The following is a 17,814-nucleotide window of genomic DNA, read 5'->3' on the forward strand; positions in this document are numbered from 1 at the left end:
ATTGAGATCACTTATATATAACCTGAGCTTACAGTGAATTATTTGTGACATGCGATCTCCAGAATAAAAATAACACGGCGGACTTAAATCGTTTTTTGACAAAAAGTGCTTAAATTCACTTAGGGAATCACTAAGTTTTATATAGTCTGGTAAAAAATTCCAGAGTTGTGTAGTAGATGGGAGAAATGAGTTTCTGTATAATTCAGTTTTAAACGATGGAACTTTCCTGTCTAGAGGTCTGCGCCGGTGATATGGGTTATTAGTTGATATCAATGGTGGCAATATCGCTAATAAGTAGTTTGGCACCTTGCGGTGAACGATCTTGTGAAATAATATCAATTTATGACGTTTTCGCCTCTCTAGTAATGAAATAAAGCCTGACTCATCGTACAATTTTTGATGGCTTGTACCGCGGACTGCTCCAACAATGGTTCGAATTGCATCTAAGTGAATACTTTCGAGCTCGGTGGCTAACTAATTTATATTAATTGGTGATTTAAATGCCAGAACAAGTTCGAGAAATGCGGTGCATAAAACACTTCTCGATGGGAATCTCGACATTTTTTCGATACATGAAGATTACTTAGAAAAAGACTGTGTGAAACGGAACTCAAAAGACAAAGAACTGAACGAATATGGTAAATGTTTACTCAGTGTCTGCGAACAGTTCGATCTGAAAATTTTGAACGGTAGCCAGGGTGACGAGCGTGGGAATTTCACATATATATCCACCTCTGGTTGTAGTGTGATTGACTATATTATTGTCTCCAGACTCCTCCTTGATTTACACATCAGAGTGCACGTAGCGGAAAAAATCGAGTCAAAACATATGCCTGTCGAGTGCTACATTCAAATACAAAGTGAAATGCATGAGTTGGATAGAAAACAACCAAGGACGTATAGAATTGACAAACTCGTTTGGTGCCCAGATAAAAGGGAAGAATTTATGTCTTGTGTAATTTCTGAAGAGGTAAAACACTGTTTTATTGAAGCAGAAAGCAAAATAGACATGGATGTAAATGCCTCGATTAGAAAGTTTACAGAAGGACTGCTTATAGCTGGCGAATGCATGAAAAAAAGTATAACAATAGGAAAAGAACGTAAACAGGCATGGTTTGATTTTGAATGCAAAGAGAAGAGGCAAGCTGTAAGACATGACTTACGAAATGTCCACAACGGTAATCTAGACAAACTTGTGTACACACAAAACAGAAATGAGTACAACGAACTTAACAGATGCAAAAAAGTTGCCCACAGACAAGCAACAATTGAACTGTTGCAAAAAAGTGGCAAAGATCCTAAAACATTCTGGAGAACCATAAGGTCTTTATCAAGAAAAACAACTAATGCTAACACAATAGAAACTGAACAATGGTATGAACACTTTTACAATGTATTCAACACATTCACAGAAACGGACGCAAACAATCCTACTGTTGATGAAGCACAAGAGGTAGTAGATGAAAATGAACTGGAGAGTACCCAGATGCTGGAATATGACATAACAGAAACAGAGGTTTACGAAGCCATATGAGCATTGAAAATTGGTAAAGCTGCAGGGCCAGATGGTGTTGTTAGTGAGCTTTTCAAAAATTCAGCTTTTCATGTTGTACCATTCATAGCCCGGTTCTTCAACAAACTGTTTACATCAGGTTCATATCCTGAAGACTGGTCTGAATCCATCATTCACCCCCTTCATAAAAAAGGGGATATTAACAATCCAGACAATTATAGAGGCATATCATTACTTAATATTTGCAGCAAACTATACAGCTTTATCATAAACAAAAGACTAACAAGTTGGGTAGAATCCAACAACCTATTAAATGAAAGTCAAGCCGGCTTTCGTAAAAAGTACAGTACGACCGATCATATTTTTACTCTAATTGCTATGGTACAAAGACAGTTACTGTCACACAAAAAACTATACGTTGCTTTTATTGACTTCAAGAAGGCCTTCGACTCAATAGACCGTACAAAGCTGTGGAAGGTGTTGCTAAGCAAACGAATAAAAGGTAAAATGTACCAAGCCATGCTTAGTATGTACAACGTTGTTAAAGCAAAAGTAAGGGCGGGAGTCGAGGTCACTGACTTTTTCATGTGTCCGAGAGGCCTGAAGCAGGGAGAAATAAATAGTCCAATTTTGTTCTCACTTTGACGACATGGTATACAACTTATCCCAGATTCTATTGAGATATTGATTCTCATGTTCGCAGATGACGTTATTTTGATTTCTGACACTGTGTGTGGGTTACAGAACCAGATAAACGTGCTATACCAAACTGCTTGTAATCTTGGCTTGACTGTTAATTTAGAAAAATCTAACATAGTTATCTTCGGAAATGGTGGTCATATTGCAGCTATTGAAAAATGGATGTATGGCAATAACGTAATGGAAACTGTGAACATGTATAAATACTTAGGAATTTACTTTTCTACAAGGTTGACATTTTCTCATACAAGACTCAAGACTCAAGACTCAAAATGTTTACTGTCCTCATTAAAACAAGGAAAATTGCCTTACAGTGTCAGACATAAAAAACATCACATGTATTAAGAATTAAACGATTGCACTTAAAACTAATAACTCTAGCCCGCTTCATATTTGCTGTAAGCTTAGAATTAGAATTGCATTAAAACGCATGTAGACATCCTGAGCGTCTCTCGCAGCACTCACACTTACAGACAGACACACACACACACACACACACACACACACACACACACACACACACACACACACACACACACACACACACACACACACACACACACACACACACACACACACACACACACTCTCTCTCTCTCTCTCTCACTCGCCATCTCTCTCTATCTCAGTTTAACTAAAAACAATAAAATATATTCAGATTGAGTGGGTAATAATGGCACACAGGCATGATTTAAAAGGTCATGGATAGATAACACATGCGCGTGTATCAAGACCAAGAGCATTCTACAAACTCGTACGCACCCGCACACACACTTGTACACAAACACATACATACACACAGTCACACGATCACAACACACAAGCACACACGCACACATGCACACGCACACACATACAAACACACACACACACACACACACACAGACGCTCACACAGACACAGGCATACACACACACACACACTCACACCAGCGGATCAACATCCGCGCACCCACACATGCACCAAAGTGCCCATCGCTGCGGAGTTGGCGGCAAATCACACAGGCTGCTTCAGGTCGTGGCGTTGAGTAGCCTGACAGCAGAGGGCAAGTAGGAGTCCAGGAACCTGTTAGTGCGGCACTTGAAGGAGCGCAACCTCCTCGATGCTGATCGGGCTGGAGTCTGAGCTGTGAGGACGGGATGGAGAGGGTGAGATGGATCTGACCGGATCTTATTAAGCTTTCTGATGGCTGTCTTCTCGTAGATGGAGTTGATGCTTGGCAGTTCTTCTTTGATGATTCTTTCAGCAGTTCTGATAATTTTCCCCAGCTGATCAACATCCGTCTTCTTTGCGCTCCCAAGGAAGCATACGATGTTGTATAGCGTGACGCTCTGTACTACTGACTGAAAGAACAGTGACATGATTTTTGGTCCACCCTGAATTTCTTCAGTTTTCTGAGGAAGAAGAGTCTCTGGTTGCCCTTTTTGCAGCAAGCGCGGATGTGTTCAGTCCAGTCCAGTTTATCATCAATTACCATGCCCAGGTACTTATACGACTTAACAGTCTCAACTGGTTGACCCTTGATGGTGATTGGTTGAAGTTCTGGCTTTTCTCTCCTGAAGTCGACAATGAGTTCTTTTGTTTTGGAGACGTTTAGGTCTAGGTAGTTTCTGTCACACCACCCCACAAGCTCAGCGACCGCCGCTCTGTATAGGTACTCGTCATTGCGAATCATGCCAGTCAAGGACGAGTCGTCAGCAAACTTGATGAGCAGGTTGCAAGCATCACTGCTCCGACAGCCCGCCGTGTAAAGAGTGAACAGGACAGGAGACAACACACACCCTTGTGGGGCCCCAGTGTTGGTCTTCAGAGTGCTGGAGAACTGCTCACCAACCCTGACTCGCTGTGGTCTTTCCGTAAGGAAGCTGTAGATCCAGCGAATCAGCACTGGATTTACCGACATGGCGAGGAGCTTCTCCATCAACAGGTGGGGCTGGATCGTGTTGAATGCACTAGAGAAGTCTATGAATAGGACTCTGGCGTAGGATTTTGGCCGGTCAAGATGCTCATGCAGCTTGTGTAGTAGAGTCAACACAGCATCATCGGTGCTCCTGTTGCTGCGGTAAGCAAACTGCAGCGGGTCCTGGTGGTCAGCTGTTTGAAGTCGAAGTCTCTGAAGGACGATCTTCTCGGCACACTTGAAGGGTATCGATGTCAGCGCGATTGGTCTGTAGTCGTTCAGTTCTTTGGGACACGACTTCTTCGCGACTGGGACGATGTCAGATGTCTTCCAGATGCGGGGTACGACGTTTTGGTCCAGGGACATCTGGAACAGCTGGGAGAACACTGCGGACAGGGAGTCACCGCAGTGTTTGAGAAGTTTGCCACTGATGTTGTCAGGACCAGCAGCACTGCGAGGGTTCACTTTTCTAAAACGTGTTCTGACTTCGTCTTCGCTGATCTTCACGGGCTGGCATTGGCGGTCTCTGGTCTCTTCAAGAATTTGTCGTTGCTCGTTGTGAAAATCATGCTTGTCAAATCTAGTATAAAAAGTGTTCAGGTCGTTTGCAAGCTTGGTCTCATCAGATGACTGCAGAGGTTTTCTCTGAGGTTTGTATCCAGTGATGGTCTCGATGTCTTTCCAAAGAGTCCTGGGGTTGTTTTCCAAGAGACTAACTTCTAGTTTCTTCTTGAAGCGTACTTTCTCTGACTTGATCTTTTTGTCAATATTTTTCTGTGTTGACCTCTCTCTCTCCTTGTCGCCACGCTGGAATGCTGCCTGCTTCTCCTTCAGTAGGTGTTTCAGCTGTGGTGTGATCCAGGGCTTGTCGTTGGGGAAAACTTTCACGGTCTTGCTAGCAAGGACTGTGTCAGAGCAGAAGTCGATGTACGACGAGACGACGTCAGCAGCTTCGTCAAGTGAACAGGCCCCATCGATGATGACTGACCAGTCTGTACAGTGGTAGCAGCCATTGAGGGCTTCCACTGCCTCTGCGCTCCAGATCTTGGTGGTGCGGGTGATCGGCTTGGACTGCTTCAGTTTCTGTCTGTACACAGGCAGGAGCTGCACCATGTTGTGGTCTGACTTCCCAAGTCCATGCAGTGGTAGAGAGCGATACGCCGCCCTGATGTTCCCGTAGCACAGGTCGAGTGTGCGGTTTTTATGGGTGAAGCACGTGACATATTGCTTGAAGTCGGGGAGAGAGCGGTTCAACCTACACTTGTTGAAGTCGCCCAGTATGAAACTCGGGGACTCGGGGGACTGGGAGGACAGGCGATGGATCACTTCTCTGATCTGAGAAGCGGCTGTGTTCACATCAGCATCCGGTTGGATGTAGACAACAGTATTAACAAACAACTGGTTGAACTCACGAGGTAAGTAGAAAGGACGAAGAGCAATACTGAGAAGTTCAATGTCTACAGAGCCGAATTGTTCCTTAATAGTCACGTTTGAGCACCACTGGTTGTTGATATATATACACACGCCCCCACCCCTTGCCTTGGCAGTCTCATCAGCAGAACGATCTAATCGTAACAGCCTAAACCCGTTTACTACGGGATCCCCGTCTGTTTGCGTGAGCCATGTTTCCGTGAGAGCTACCAAGTTCGCATCACGGTATTCCTGCAGAAATCTAAAACAAGCGTTAAGTTCATCTGTTTTGTTTCTCACTGACTGCACATTACCAAACACAATTGAGGGTAAAGGTAATCTATACTTTCGTCTTCTTGCTCTCACCTTCACTCCTCCTCTCCGCCCCCTCTTGCGCTGGCGTACTAACCGGAGCGCTGAAGTTATCAAATCGAGCTGACCCGCAGGTAAAGTCACTGATGCGTGACGCGCGTGCAGCAAAAAATCACGGCTGTACTGGATCATGGCGACAAAATGGCGACTCTCACAAGCAGTTCACAACAGACTTTCACACGGGATATCAGATGTCACACAGCATAACATGCTGGTCAGAGTTAATCACTCAGTCTACGAGGGCTTTAACTTACTTTGTGCAAAATTTAAAGCACGAACACATTGTAGAACAACATAGAATAGATGATATTTACAGAGCACAATACCGACACTGCTAGTCGCACACTGAGTTGCGCCCAAAAAAAAAAACGATTTAGCGCTGCGTGCAAGAAAGGGTGTGATTGGTATTTTTAAGGTACTGTGGACTCTAGGAGAAAGATCACCAAACATATTCTATAAACTATTCGACTCCCAGATCCAGCCCATGCTCAGTTATGCGGCAGAAGTCTGGGGCCTTGATGCAGACCATTCACCTATTGAAAAGGTGCATCTGTTTGCCCTTAAGAGGTTTCTGAACACAAGCATGAAAACACCAAACACACTTGTGTATGGTGAAACTGGCAAGACACCCGTTATTTGTCAACACGTTTGTTAAGTCCATACGATTTTGGTTGCGCATCCTGAAAATGCCTAGTCATCGATTGCCACAGAAAGCTTATAAAATGCTGCTTTATTTACACGAACAAAATAAAAGAACATGGGCGTCATCAGTTTGCTATGTGCTATACAAATACGGCTTTGACCAAGTTTGGATTCAACAAGGCGTTGGAAATGAAAATGCGTTCATAACGGAATTCAAGAACAGACTAGTCACATTATACAAGCAAGAGTGGATAGAAACCGTTCAAAGTAAAGAACGATTCCTTTTCTATAGCACTTTCAAGTCAGCCTTATCTATGTCTTCATACTTAAATGACCTGAAGCATGTCAAAGCAAGAAACTGTCTGATTAGGTTAAGACTTGGTGTCTCGCCACTCAAAGTGCATCGATTACGACACATTCGGTCGTCAACAGCTGTAGATTACTTGTGTCCATTCTGCGCAAATGAGACCGAAGATGAAATTCATTTTGTTTTGAAATGTCCAAAATATGCTGGTATTCGTGAGTACTACATACCTGCAAAATATTACAACCGTCCATCAAGCTTTAAACTGGCGCTACTTCTAGCGACACCAAACAGATCAATATTACTTAGACTTGCAACCTTCATCATGAACGCCCGTCGCGATATAACCTTCGTGGTTGAAAACGACGTTAAACACTAAATAAAGAAAGAAAGAAATCATGAACGCGTTTAAAATACGCAGTGAGTGGGGACAGTGAATATGAGATATTGCATGATCTTGCTTTATGTGTATGCTATTTTTGGGTTTTTTGTCGATTGCTTAAAAAATAGTAATAATGTTTTGTTTTTTGAAAACGTTAATGTGATGCTATGTGTCAGAGATGATACGATTATGCATATAACTGGTTGCAGATTTGCGTGTGGAAGGGCATGTGAAGGGATAGATGGAGGGATGAATAGATGGATGACGGATGAATGGTTGGACAGACAGACGGATGATTAGATGGATGGATGACAGAGGGACATGAGATGGATGGAAGGATGGATGGATGGATGGTTGGATGGATGGATGGATAGATGGATGGAAGGATGACAGAGAGACATGAGTGAAGTGTGACAGAGACTGGATTTTGTGTTGATGCATTACTGTCCTTTTTTAAACGTTTTGCTGTTGTAAATGCCTATTTTCACTGTCGTCATGTCGACTGTCATTACGATGCTGATGATTATTATTATGATTATTATGCATGAAGCATGTAATTTTGAAACTTTGTACACCCCGAATTGAAATGGGCCCAAGGCCTAATCAAGAAACCATCCAGACTCCAGACTCCAGACTTTCTCTCGCTCTCTCTCTCTCTCTCTCTCTCTCTCTCTCTCTCTCTCGCTCTCTCTCTCTCCGTCTCTCTCTCTCTCTCGCTCTCTCTCTCTCTCTCTCTCTCCGTCTCTCTCTCTCTCTCACTCTCTCTCTCCGTCTCTCTCACTCTCTCTCTCTCTCTCCGTCTCTCTCTCTCTCCGTCTCTCTCTCTCTCCGTCTCTCTCTCTCTCCGTCTCTCTCTCTCTCTCTCTCTCTCTCTCTCTCTCTCTCTCGCACTCTCCTTCTCTCTCTTCTTCACACACACACACACACACACACACACACACACACACACACACACACACACACACACTCACACACACACACACACACACACACACACACACACACACGCACAAACTCCTTGTTCCTCAACATTACAGATAAACAAGATCGCATCATATGAAGCTGACACTTCAGATCATTAACATATATAGGAGCTCCTTCACGCCATGAAGCTTGAGTCCACATATCCACACCGACGGTTTGGTTCTCTGTTTCGAATGGACGCAACTGTCCCACGGGTTATACAGAGTTACTTCCGGACCTTGTCTATTGACAGAAAGTCGTGCATATACCCAAAAACCTCATGTCTGATGAGCCTTCAACTCCAAGGACGCCTACAACAATTTCCAAGGGACGATTCGGTACCTCGCCCGGTCGGCTTCCGCTGCACCGCACGCACCGAAGTTGCGACGAAAAAAAGAAAGCATCAGTAGTGTTCGGTGTTTGGGTTACTATCGCGTAATGCGCCATAAGCGCGTACAATCTGAAAATGACCCATAATAATTCCCTCCATCGAGTCACAGGGTCCATCAGGTACTCAATCAAAGCATCCTTCTCTCTCTCTCTCTCTCTCTCTCTCTCTCTCTCTCTCTCTCTCTCTCTCTCTCTCTCTCTCTCTCTCTCTCTCTCTCTCTCTCTCTCTCTCTCTCTCTCTCTCTCTCTCTCTCTCTCTCTCTCTCTCTCTCTCTCTCTTTCTCTCACACACACACGCAACCCCCTTTTCCCCGCCAACCTTCCACCTTAATCCATCCCCAAATGGTGGCCGGATTTACGTGGACGATGTACTGCCTTGCCAAAATAAAAGGATTTGCTATAACATGAATCTGACTCATTGTTAATGTAAGCTCTCAGTTCTGATGTGCACCGTTGATACCAGTCCGTTCTAATAAAATGTGTGAAAGAGAAAAACGGTCATCAAACCACGTTCGTGTTGAAACTGCAATAACTCCACAAGAAATCTTCTCAATACATCTCTCTATGTCAAAATCAAAGCCCTCTCTCCCCAAAGCAAATAAAAACAGAAAGAAACTCGGTGAGTATCGAGCGAAACTGCGGCTATTAGTGTTCTACAGGCAGGGCTCCCCAAACTGCGCGTCCCTGCGTCCTACCCGCACTAAAAGCCAAAAATACGTAATAGAAATGTATTGAACGGGGTCCCGGGACGCACTAAACATACAAAGAGTAGGTCGCAGGACGCACTGAATTTACGTTATCGTACGTACCGGACGTAACATTTTCAGACTGTAGTCGTCAGCTAGAAAGTGCAAGTACCAATGCCCTGCGTGTGTCTGTGTGTCTGTGTACGTGTGTCTAGAATATTCCGATCAAATAAAGACATATTACACTACTCGTCATCTCAAACAATACACCGGGAACCTGCCCCTGAGGTTTTCAACCCTCTACAACTCCGATGAGGGGGTCCATGGACCCTCTTTAAATCAAAGTGAGCGTCTCGAGACCCTCTCGGTGATGTGTCCGTATGGAGCCCTAGTCCAGGCCTCTAAAGGTCGAAGATAGAGTGACAATCGATTGAGCAAAAATGAAAGAATTGCAGGTATATTATTCTGATTCATGGAACAAACAGTCCTGATGTCCACGGTTGATACCACACCAACCACAGTGCGTTCATGTAAAATGTGTGAGAAAGGCAAACGGCCATCAAACAACGATTGTGTTGAAACTGCAATAATGCCACAACAAATCTTCTCACACATCTCAATACCGCAAGATCAAAGCAGAGTTTTTCTCTATAACATGTGGGCTGGTTTACGACACGAAATATAGACAGAGACAAGAGCACTTCGATTTGACATGATCCGTACAAGGAAAGCTCTCGCCGAGATGGGAAACTCATTCCAATTGTTCTGTATTATTCTGGCTGCTTCCACTTGCACTGTGGTGAGTTCTGACTCCCAGTCTGTGCAGAGGGGCGCACAACAACTGACGGAAGAGCTGCTGCGAGAAAGAAGACATGCTTCAGGTTCATCATCAGAAAGGTACAGTCTGTTAAACAAAATACTCCGTCGCCTTGCTTTTGATGCACAGTCCTTCCTTTGCTAGTAGTTTAGCCTACCATCTCAGATCTGCTCATGTTTACATTGAATAAGACCATTCCTTCACTTGGATATATACCAACATTCAACAGCCTGCAGGGCTCCTCACGGACGATCAGCCTAGACTGAGTGTCACTAGACCCGCCCCCCACTTTAAATTGTGATGAAGTTGAAGAATATTTTGTTTGTGTGTTTTGTGTGTGTGTGTGTGTGTGTGTGTGTGTGTGTGTGTGTGTGTGTGTGTGTGTGTATGTGTGTGTCCACGGTGTGTGTGTGTGTGTGTGTGCGTGTTGTGTATGTGTGTATGTGTGTGTGTCAGTGTGAGTGTGTGTGTGTATGTGTGTGTGTATGTGCGTGTTGTGTATGTGTGTATGTGTGTATGTGTGTGTGTGTGTTTGGGTGTGTCCACGTTGTGTGGGTGAGTGTGTGTGTGTGGTGTATGTGTGTGTTGTGTGTAAGTGTGTGTGTGTGTGTGTGTGTGTCCACGGTGTGTGTGTCAGTGTGTATGTGTGTGTGTGCGTGTTGTGTATGTGTGTGTATGTGTGGGTGTTGTGTATGTGTGTGTGTGTGCGTGTTGTGTATGTGTGTGTGTGTCTGTGTGTGTGTGCGTGTTGTGTATGTGTGTGTGTGTCAATGTGTGTGTGTGTGTTTTGTGTGTGTCTGTGCGTGTTGTGTATGTGTGCTTGTTCGTGTGTGTGTGTGTGCTTGCGTGTTGTGTGTGTGTGTGTGTGTATGTGTGTGTGTGTGTGTGAGTGTGTGTGTGTGTGTGTGCGTGTGTTGTGTATGTGTTTATGCACGGCCGGGATTTTTTACGTTGATTGGTCAGGCAAGTGAAAACAAGCCCTGAAACAAACAGACTCGAAGTGCTGATTTTGACCATTAGAGTCGCAGTCCATCACGTGATAACTGCTCTGCTCACCTTCTCAGACCTGCCGAGATATTTAAACTGCATAAGAACAACTTTAGATACACAACTTCTTATCTAAACCAACCGGTAAATTGTCATAGAGCCGCGCAGGCTTTTACATAAGATAGGAGCATTCTTCCGTATGGAGACTTCATTGGTAGCCTGTTATTTGTAAAGATGACTTCTTTGTTTTATTGGTGCCTAATACCAATGGCAACCTGCACAATTAGTTCAGCCAAAACTTCCGATTTTGCAGCCAGATTGTTCATGTTTTGTGCCAAAGCGTAAATAGACTCGTATCCCATGTAATCAAAAGGGAAGCGGGGAGGAGGAGGAAGATGCCTGGAAGGTGTGCGATGTCGTACATGGTTGTTTACAACGTAAGGCAGGTATCTTCAACAGTTGTGAATAAAAGTGTCAAGCTCTGCATGTTGCATCAGCAGGGTATAAACATACATGTATACATTCATGGCCATTGTCGAGGAATTTCGCGTGACTAAAAGTGGCCTGGTATTGACTTTTCCGTACACGGGGTTTGTACATGCACACGCTCAAACACATTTATACTGATTACAAACTGCAAAACAATACGTGTACTGCAATCATCCAGTTGTTGGACTACAACATTCTCCCTGGACAGCCATGTTATGTTTCAGCAGCGCGTTTTGTTTTGTGTCACACAGTGTATACAAATCATACAAAAACTGAATCGCACTGATGACTGTGTGTGTCTGTGCAGCAAGAGTGATGACGGTCTGGGGGCATTGTTGGCCCAGCAAGCAATAGAGCTGTCATCCCTGAAAGACAAACTGCACGCCCTTGAGATCAGTCAGCTTACCGCAAAGTCAGAACTTCAGTCAACCAAGTCAGAACTTCAGTCAACCAAGTCAGAACTTCAGTCAACCAAGTCAGAACTTCGGTCAGAACTTCAATCAACCAAGTCAGACCTTCAGTCAGAACTTCAGTCAACCAAGTCAGAACTTCGGTCAACCGAGTCAGACCTTCGTGCTGCCAAAGGAGAATTTCAAACCTCACAGGCGAAGATAGAGACAAAAATGGAAAAACTGAAGAAGGGAAAAGGTTAGATTAATTCCTCTAACTTTGTCACAATTTAATGTGGACGTAATTGGTAAATATTGACATGATTTTAAGAAGCATTGTGACATAGCGACAGACACAGTAGAATTGGGTTGTGCGGTTCAAATAAACATTGACGACATTGGTAAATATTGACATGATTTTAAGAAGCATTGTGACATAGCGACAGACACAGTAGAATTGGGTTGTGCGGTTCAAATAAACATTGACGACATTGGTAAATATTGACATGATTTTAAGAAGCAATGTGACATAGTGAGAGACACAGTAGAATTGGGTTGTGCGGTTCAAATAAACATTGACGACATTGGTAAATATTGACATGATTTTAAGAAGCATTGTGACATAGCGGGAGACACAGTAGAATTGGGTTGTGCGGTTCAAATAAACATTGACGACATTGGTAAATATTGACATGATTTTAAGAAGCACTGTGACATAGTGAGAGACACAGTAGAGTTGGGGTGTGCGGTTCAAATAAACATTGACGACATTGGTAAATATTGACATGATTTTAAGAAGCATTATGACAACTTCAGTTGTTGCTTTGTAAATGTCTATGTATCAGTGTATTATGTCTTGCCACACACATGCCAAATTTCCTTGTATTGATGAGGACAATAAAATTTCTTGTATCTTGTATCTGTGTAGTGAGAGACACAGTAGAGTTGGGTTGTGCGGTTCAAATAAACATTGACGACATTGGTAAATATTGACATGATTTTAAGAAGCATTGTGACATAGTGAGAGACACAGTAGAGTTGGATTGTGCGGTTCAAATAAACATTGACGACATTGGTAAATATTGACATGATTTTAAGAAGCATTGTGAAATAGTGAGAGACACAGTAGAATTGGGTTGTGCAGTTCAAATAAACATTGAAAACATTGATAGATCTCGACACAACTTTGGGGAGCATTGTGGCACAGTGAAAAACACAGAGGAGCGTTCTAACCCCGAGCTGTTAGGGACGTTAAAAATCAACAACCTCGAACCTGGTTGCTAACGTTCAGTGCTGTTGTTACCTTTCCAGGTTCGAGTTTCGTTCGCTGGGGGAGGAAAACCTGTCCCAACAACACCACTCTGGTTTATACTGGTAAGTGTCACACACACACACACACACACACACACACACACACACACACACACACACACACACACACACACACACACACACACACACACACACGTACGCATGTAAACCGCCATTCTCATGATGGTCTATTTACTTTTAGTATTGACATGCACACAAACAGGTTTTTGCTCTCAAGCTATGTGTTTTGAATAAACGATATTTTCCATCAAACTGTAAATCAACTACACAATACCGTGGAAAATCGCCATCAAAAAGGCACCTTTTCCATCCTTCGCCAAAATTGCGGCCGCTTTCTTTCACATAACAATCAGACAAACTGTGTGACAGATTGAGACAAAATGGGTAATCTGCTAGCCAAGTCTCAAAAGAATCGCATTGATGTCAATTATATGAGTTATTTCTAATATGCTGACTGTTAGCAAATGATAACAAGACATGTCGAAAAAAAAGATATCAAGCATGAGCCTTTTAGGCGATATCATTTGCTAACAGTCAGCATATTAGAAATAACGGTTTTATTACCGTTTAATTCGACCAAAAGAAATTTCGAAGCAACCCCGCGAATTAGACAGAACAGCTGCAATGGGAACTTGAGCGCTTCTACCTGATTATGCATGTCAGTCAAAGAATTCCCGTGATCCGAGTCAGCCAATCAGAGTAACACACCTGACGTGATGAATATTCACAGGTCAAATGCCTTTGACACACAACAATCTCACAAGATAAACCATGTTGAACATGCGTTTCGGTTGCTTCGCTTTTTCTCATTGAACAGAGAGCGACAGATTTAGAACCGACTCCAGACGGATGGGAAATGACGAAAAGATACATTTGATGTAAAGCGAGTGGCGCAATTTCACTTGATTTTTCCGAACTTTGATCATTTAGATTTCAAGTGAGCGGTCGGCATTGCACACTCAGACGATGGGCGGTGCCTTGCTGTTCCGTAAAGCACCCACCGACAAAACTCGCTTTTCGGTATTTTTTAGATAACGAGAGTATTACCTGACAGCATAAATTTGAAGTGTCATTATTTAGAATAAATCACGCTGTTTTTGTTAAATTACATTTTTATTTTGTCTTGTTAATTTTTAGCGTGATAAACAAAAAGGGTCCCTGCCTGAACGTTATAACATTTAGAGGGTCACCTAGAATCCGTCCTGATTGGTCAAAAAGCCATATGGGGCACTGAATTGGTAATAATGAGATATATCTATCATGTTCGTAACCGTTCCGACGGTTCAAAGTAAATCATATCGAGAAAAAGGTCGTTTTGGGTGGTGTAATGTTGGACAAATGTCGTTACACACACACACACACACACACACACACACACACACACACACACACACACACACACACACATACACACACATACACACACACACACACACACACTCACTCACACCCACACACACACACACACACACACACACACACACACACACACACACACACACACACCCTTTCTTTCTTTTGTGCATGGTGTCTTATCAAAAGCTTCAATACTAGCTAGACAGGTTGGTAGGGTCGTGATTAGGTAATCACAGAAAGTTTCTTCGTTAATTACTGCAACCCGTGTACCTACTATTATTTTTGCGAATACACGGAGAAGGTGGGTCACATTTTGAGATTTTACAACCAGTGTCTGTCTCAGCTGTCTGTTATAACCTTTTTTTCTCTTTTTATATTTAGTCAAGTTTTGACTAAATATTTTAACATCGAGGGGGAATCGAAACGAGGGTCGTGGTGTATGTGTGTCTGTCTGTGCGTGTGTGTGTGTGTGTGTGTGTGTGTGTGTGTGTGTGTGTGTGTGTGTGTGTGTGTGTGTGTGTGTCTGTGTGTGTGTGTGGAGCGATTCAGACTAAACTACTGGACCGATCTTTATGAAATTTGACATGAGAGTTCCTGGGTATGAAATCCCCGAACAATTTTTTCATTTTTTTGATAAATGTCTTTGATGACGTCATATCCGGCTTTTCGTGAAAGTTGAGGCGGCACTGTCACGCCCTCATTTTTCAACCAAATTGGTTGAAATTTTGGTCAAGTAATCTTCGACAAAGCCCGGACTTCGGTATTGCATTTCAGCTTGGTGGCTTAAAAATTAATTAATGACTTTGGTCATTAAAAATCTGAAAATTGTAAAAAAAGAAACAATTTATAAAACGATCCAAATTTACGTTTATCTTATTTTCCATCATTTGCTGATTCCAAAAACATATAAATATGTTATATTCGGATTAAAATCAAGCTCTGAAAATTAAATATATAAAAATTATTATCAAAATTAAATTGTCCAAATCAATTTAAAAACACTTTCATCTTATTCCTTGTCGGTTCCTGATTCCAAAAACATATAGATATGATATGTTTGGATTAAAAACACGCTCAGAAAGTTAAAACAAAGAGAGGTACAGAAACGCGTGCTATCCTTCTTAGCGCAACTACTACCCCGCTCTTCTTGTCAATTTCACTGCCTTTGCCATGAGCGGTGGACTGACGATGCTACGAGTATACGGTCTTGCTGAAAAATGGCATTGCGTTCAGTTTCATTCTGTGAGTTCGACAGCTACTTGACTAAATATTGTATTTTCGCCTTACGCGACTTGTTTTCTTTTGTAAAGTAGTCACCTCTGTTTGCCGACCGAAACTAGTCCGTTGTAAACGTCACAATTAGAGTGAGTACAGAAGTGTAGTGAAAAGGCCTAATATCTTTTGGTTTGTGCATCGCCGTCCGTTTTTGTATGTGCAAGTTATGCAAAGAGGGCAAGACTTAGTATCGCGACTGGAATTGTTTCTGAGCGCTCTTACGTTGTTTTGTTTTAGTGTACGGGAGGCGGTCCTCATTAGGAACCGATCCCTAATTCGGGGCCCTCCCCCTGTACCGACATGTCGGATTTATCACTAACATCTGTTTCCTGTGTTTACTAAAGGGGTTGCCGGAGGGAAATACTACGACCACAAAGGAAGCGGAACCAACCGTCTGTGTCTGACCAGGACGCCACAGTTTGACAACACGGCCAAACCACCATACTACGGCTACCTGTACGGCGCTGAGTATCAAGAAATCCCTGGTCACCTCAACCACGACGTGCCCTGCTCCGTGTGCCTGGCCCCTCAGTCCACAACCATCATGGTGCCCGCCACCCTCACCTGTCCCCCGGGGTGGACACCCCAGTACACCGGACACCTGGCTTCAGAGCATTCCAGTCACCAAGGCGGCGAGTACATATGTCTGGATGGCAGTCCTGAAGACGACTCCAGCGGGGTGAGGAATGACGACGGCCTTCTGTTCTACCTCGTGGTCACTGTGTGCGGAAGTCTTCCTTGTCCTCCATACATCAACGACAAGGTCGTCACTTGTGTCGTCTGCTCAAAGTAGCACGTTCTTATGTCAGAAAACCTGGCTATATAATCTGAGCATATAAATATTAAAAGCAAGGCCTAAACAGCAACCAAATTTTCAAGTCTCAGTGTCTAATTGTCCCCTTCCCAGGTTGTAAGAAATGATGTGTGCGACCCTCGGCAAACATACCTCTTTCTCTGTCTCTCTCTGTCTTTTTGTCTCTGTCTTTCTGTCTTTGTTTCTGTCTCTGTCTCTGTCTCTGTCTCTCTCTCTCTCTCTTTCTCTCTCTCTCTCTGTCTCTCTCTCTCTTTCTGTCTCTCTCTCTCTCACTCTCTCTCTCTCCCTCATTCTCTCTCTCACTCTCTCTCTCTCTCTCTCTCTCTATCGCAACCCCCCTTTTTCCCGCCAACCCCCCCACCTCAATCCTTCCCCAGGGCTCTCCACAGATACCCTAAGTAGAGGGTCCCTCGACTCCCAGTCATAATGTTCAAGGGGTCCAAGGAGCCGCTCCACGGATCATTCGAGGATCCAAAGACCAGAAGGAGAGACTTCCACACAAGCGTTATTTGTCATATCGGTTAGACTTACTCAGTTAAAGGCACAGTAAGCCTCCCGTAAACCATCACAGAGTTCCCCGAGCGTCTGCATACAGTACAAGCATACTTCCATTTGAACGCTCACCGAACGGGAACATCCTGGATGTTTTCTGTCGAGCGTGAGAAATTTTTTCAAAGAATTTATTTTCGTGGACTTGGTCCTCTACAAATGGTGCCTCGTTTTGGTGCTGGTCGGCTGTTAATGTTATGAACTTTATTCAACTGATACCGGAAATCAGTAAGCCTCCCGTAAACCATCACAGATACTGTCAGGCTTTTACACACAGTACAAACACCCTTCCATTTGAACGCTCACCAAACGGGAACATCCTAGGTGCCCTACGTAAAGAGCGAGCAGTTTTTAAAGAATTAATTTTGCAGATTGTCTCGAACACTTTTTGGACCCATCCTGAACTCAGGTCAAAAATTGAGTTACTTCCCTTCGGGTCTGATTCTATCGATGTAAACTGGCGATAGCCGTTAATCGATGATTATCAGAATGTTTTTGCGCTAGACCTAACTTTTAAAATCTAAATAATAGATTGACAGCTTGTT

General features: G+C 43.4%; 3 protein-coding genes across 10 annotated transcripts in view; all 3 read left to right on the forward strand.

Annotated features, from left to right (window-relative positions):
* LOC138949033 (uncharacterized) overlaps window positions 1-16,777 on the forward strand; it is a 127,065-nt gene extending 110,288 nt beyond the window's left edge. For 2 of the 3 annotated variants that reach the window (XM_070320747.1, XM_070320745.1), the window contains exon 3: window positions 16,251-16,777. In XM_070320747.1, the coding sequence (XP_070176848.1) occupies window positions 16,251-16,699 (449 nt within the window). In that variant the 3' untranslated portion in view covers window positions 16,700-16,777. Of the gene's footprint in view, window positions 1-13,254; window positions 13,318-16,250 lie in introns of all 3 variants that reach the window. The other variant, XM_070320746.1, reaches the window with a different exon arrangement.
* LOC138949027 (uncharacterized) overlaps window positions 1-17,814 on the forward strand; it is a 117,982-nt gene that overhangs the window by 75,431 nt on the left and 24,737 nt on the right. For 3 of the 5 annotated variants that reach the window (XM_070320730.1, XM_070320731.1, XM_070320729.1), the window contains exon 2: window positions 11,862-12,054. The exons of the other annotated variants lie outside the window; for them this stretch is intronic. In XM_070320730.1, the coding sequence (XP_070176831.1) occupies window positions 11,862-12,054 (193 nt within the window). The remainder of the gene's footprint in view (window positions 1-11,861; window positions 12,055-17,814) is intronic. 5 annotated transcript variants of the gene reach the window in all.
* The window catches only part of LOC138949029 (uncharacterized), an 80,133-nt gene continuing 72,224 nt past the window's right edge, over window positions 9,906-17,814 (forward strand). Inside the window, exon 1 of one of the 2 annotated variants that reach the window (XM_070320739.1) lies at window positions 9,906-10,158. In XM_070320739.1, the coding sequence (XP_070176840.1) occupies window positions 9,974-10,158 (185 nt within the window). In that variant the 5' untranslated portion in view covers window positions 9,906-9,973. The remainder of the gene's footprint in view (window positions 10,159-17,814) is intronic. The other variant, XM_070320742.1, reaches the window with a different exon arrangement.

Source organism: Littorina saxatilis, linkage group LG15, assembly GCF_037325665.1.
Source record: "Littorina saxatilis isolate snail1 linkage group LG15, US_GU_Lsax_2.0, whole genome shotgun sequence".
Lineage (NCBI taxonomy): Eukaryota > Metazoa > Mollusca > Gastropoda > Littorinimorpha > Littorinidae > Littorina > Littorina saxatilis.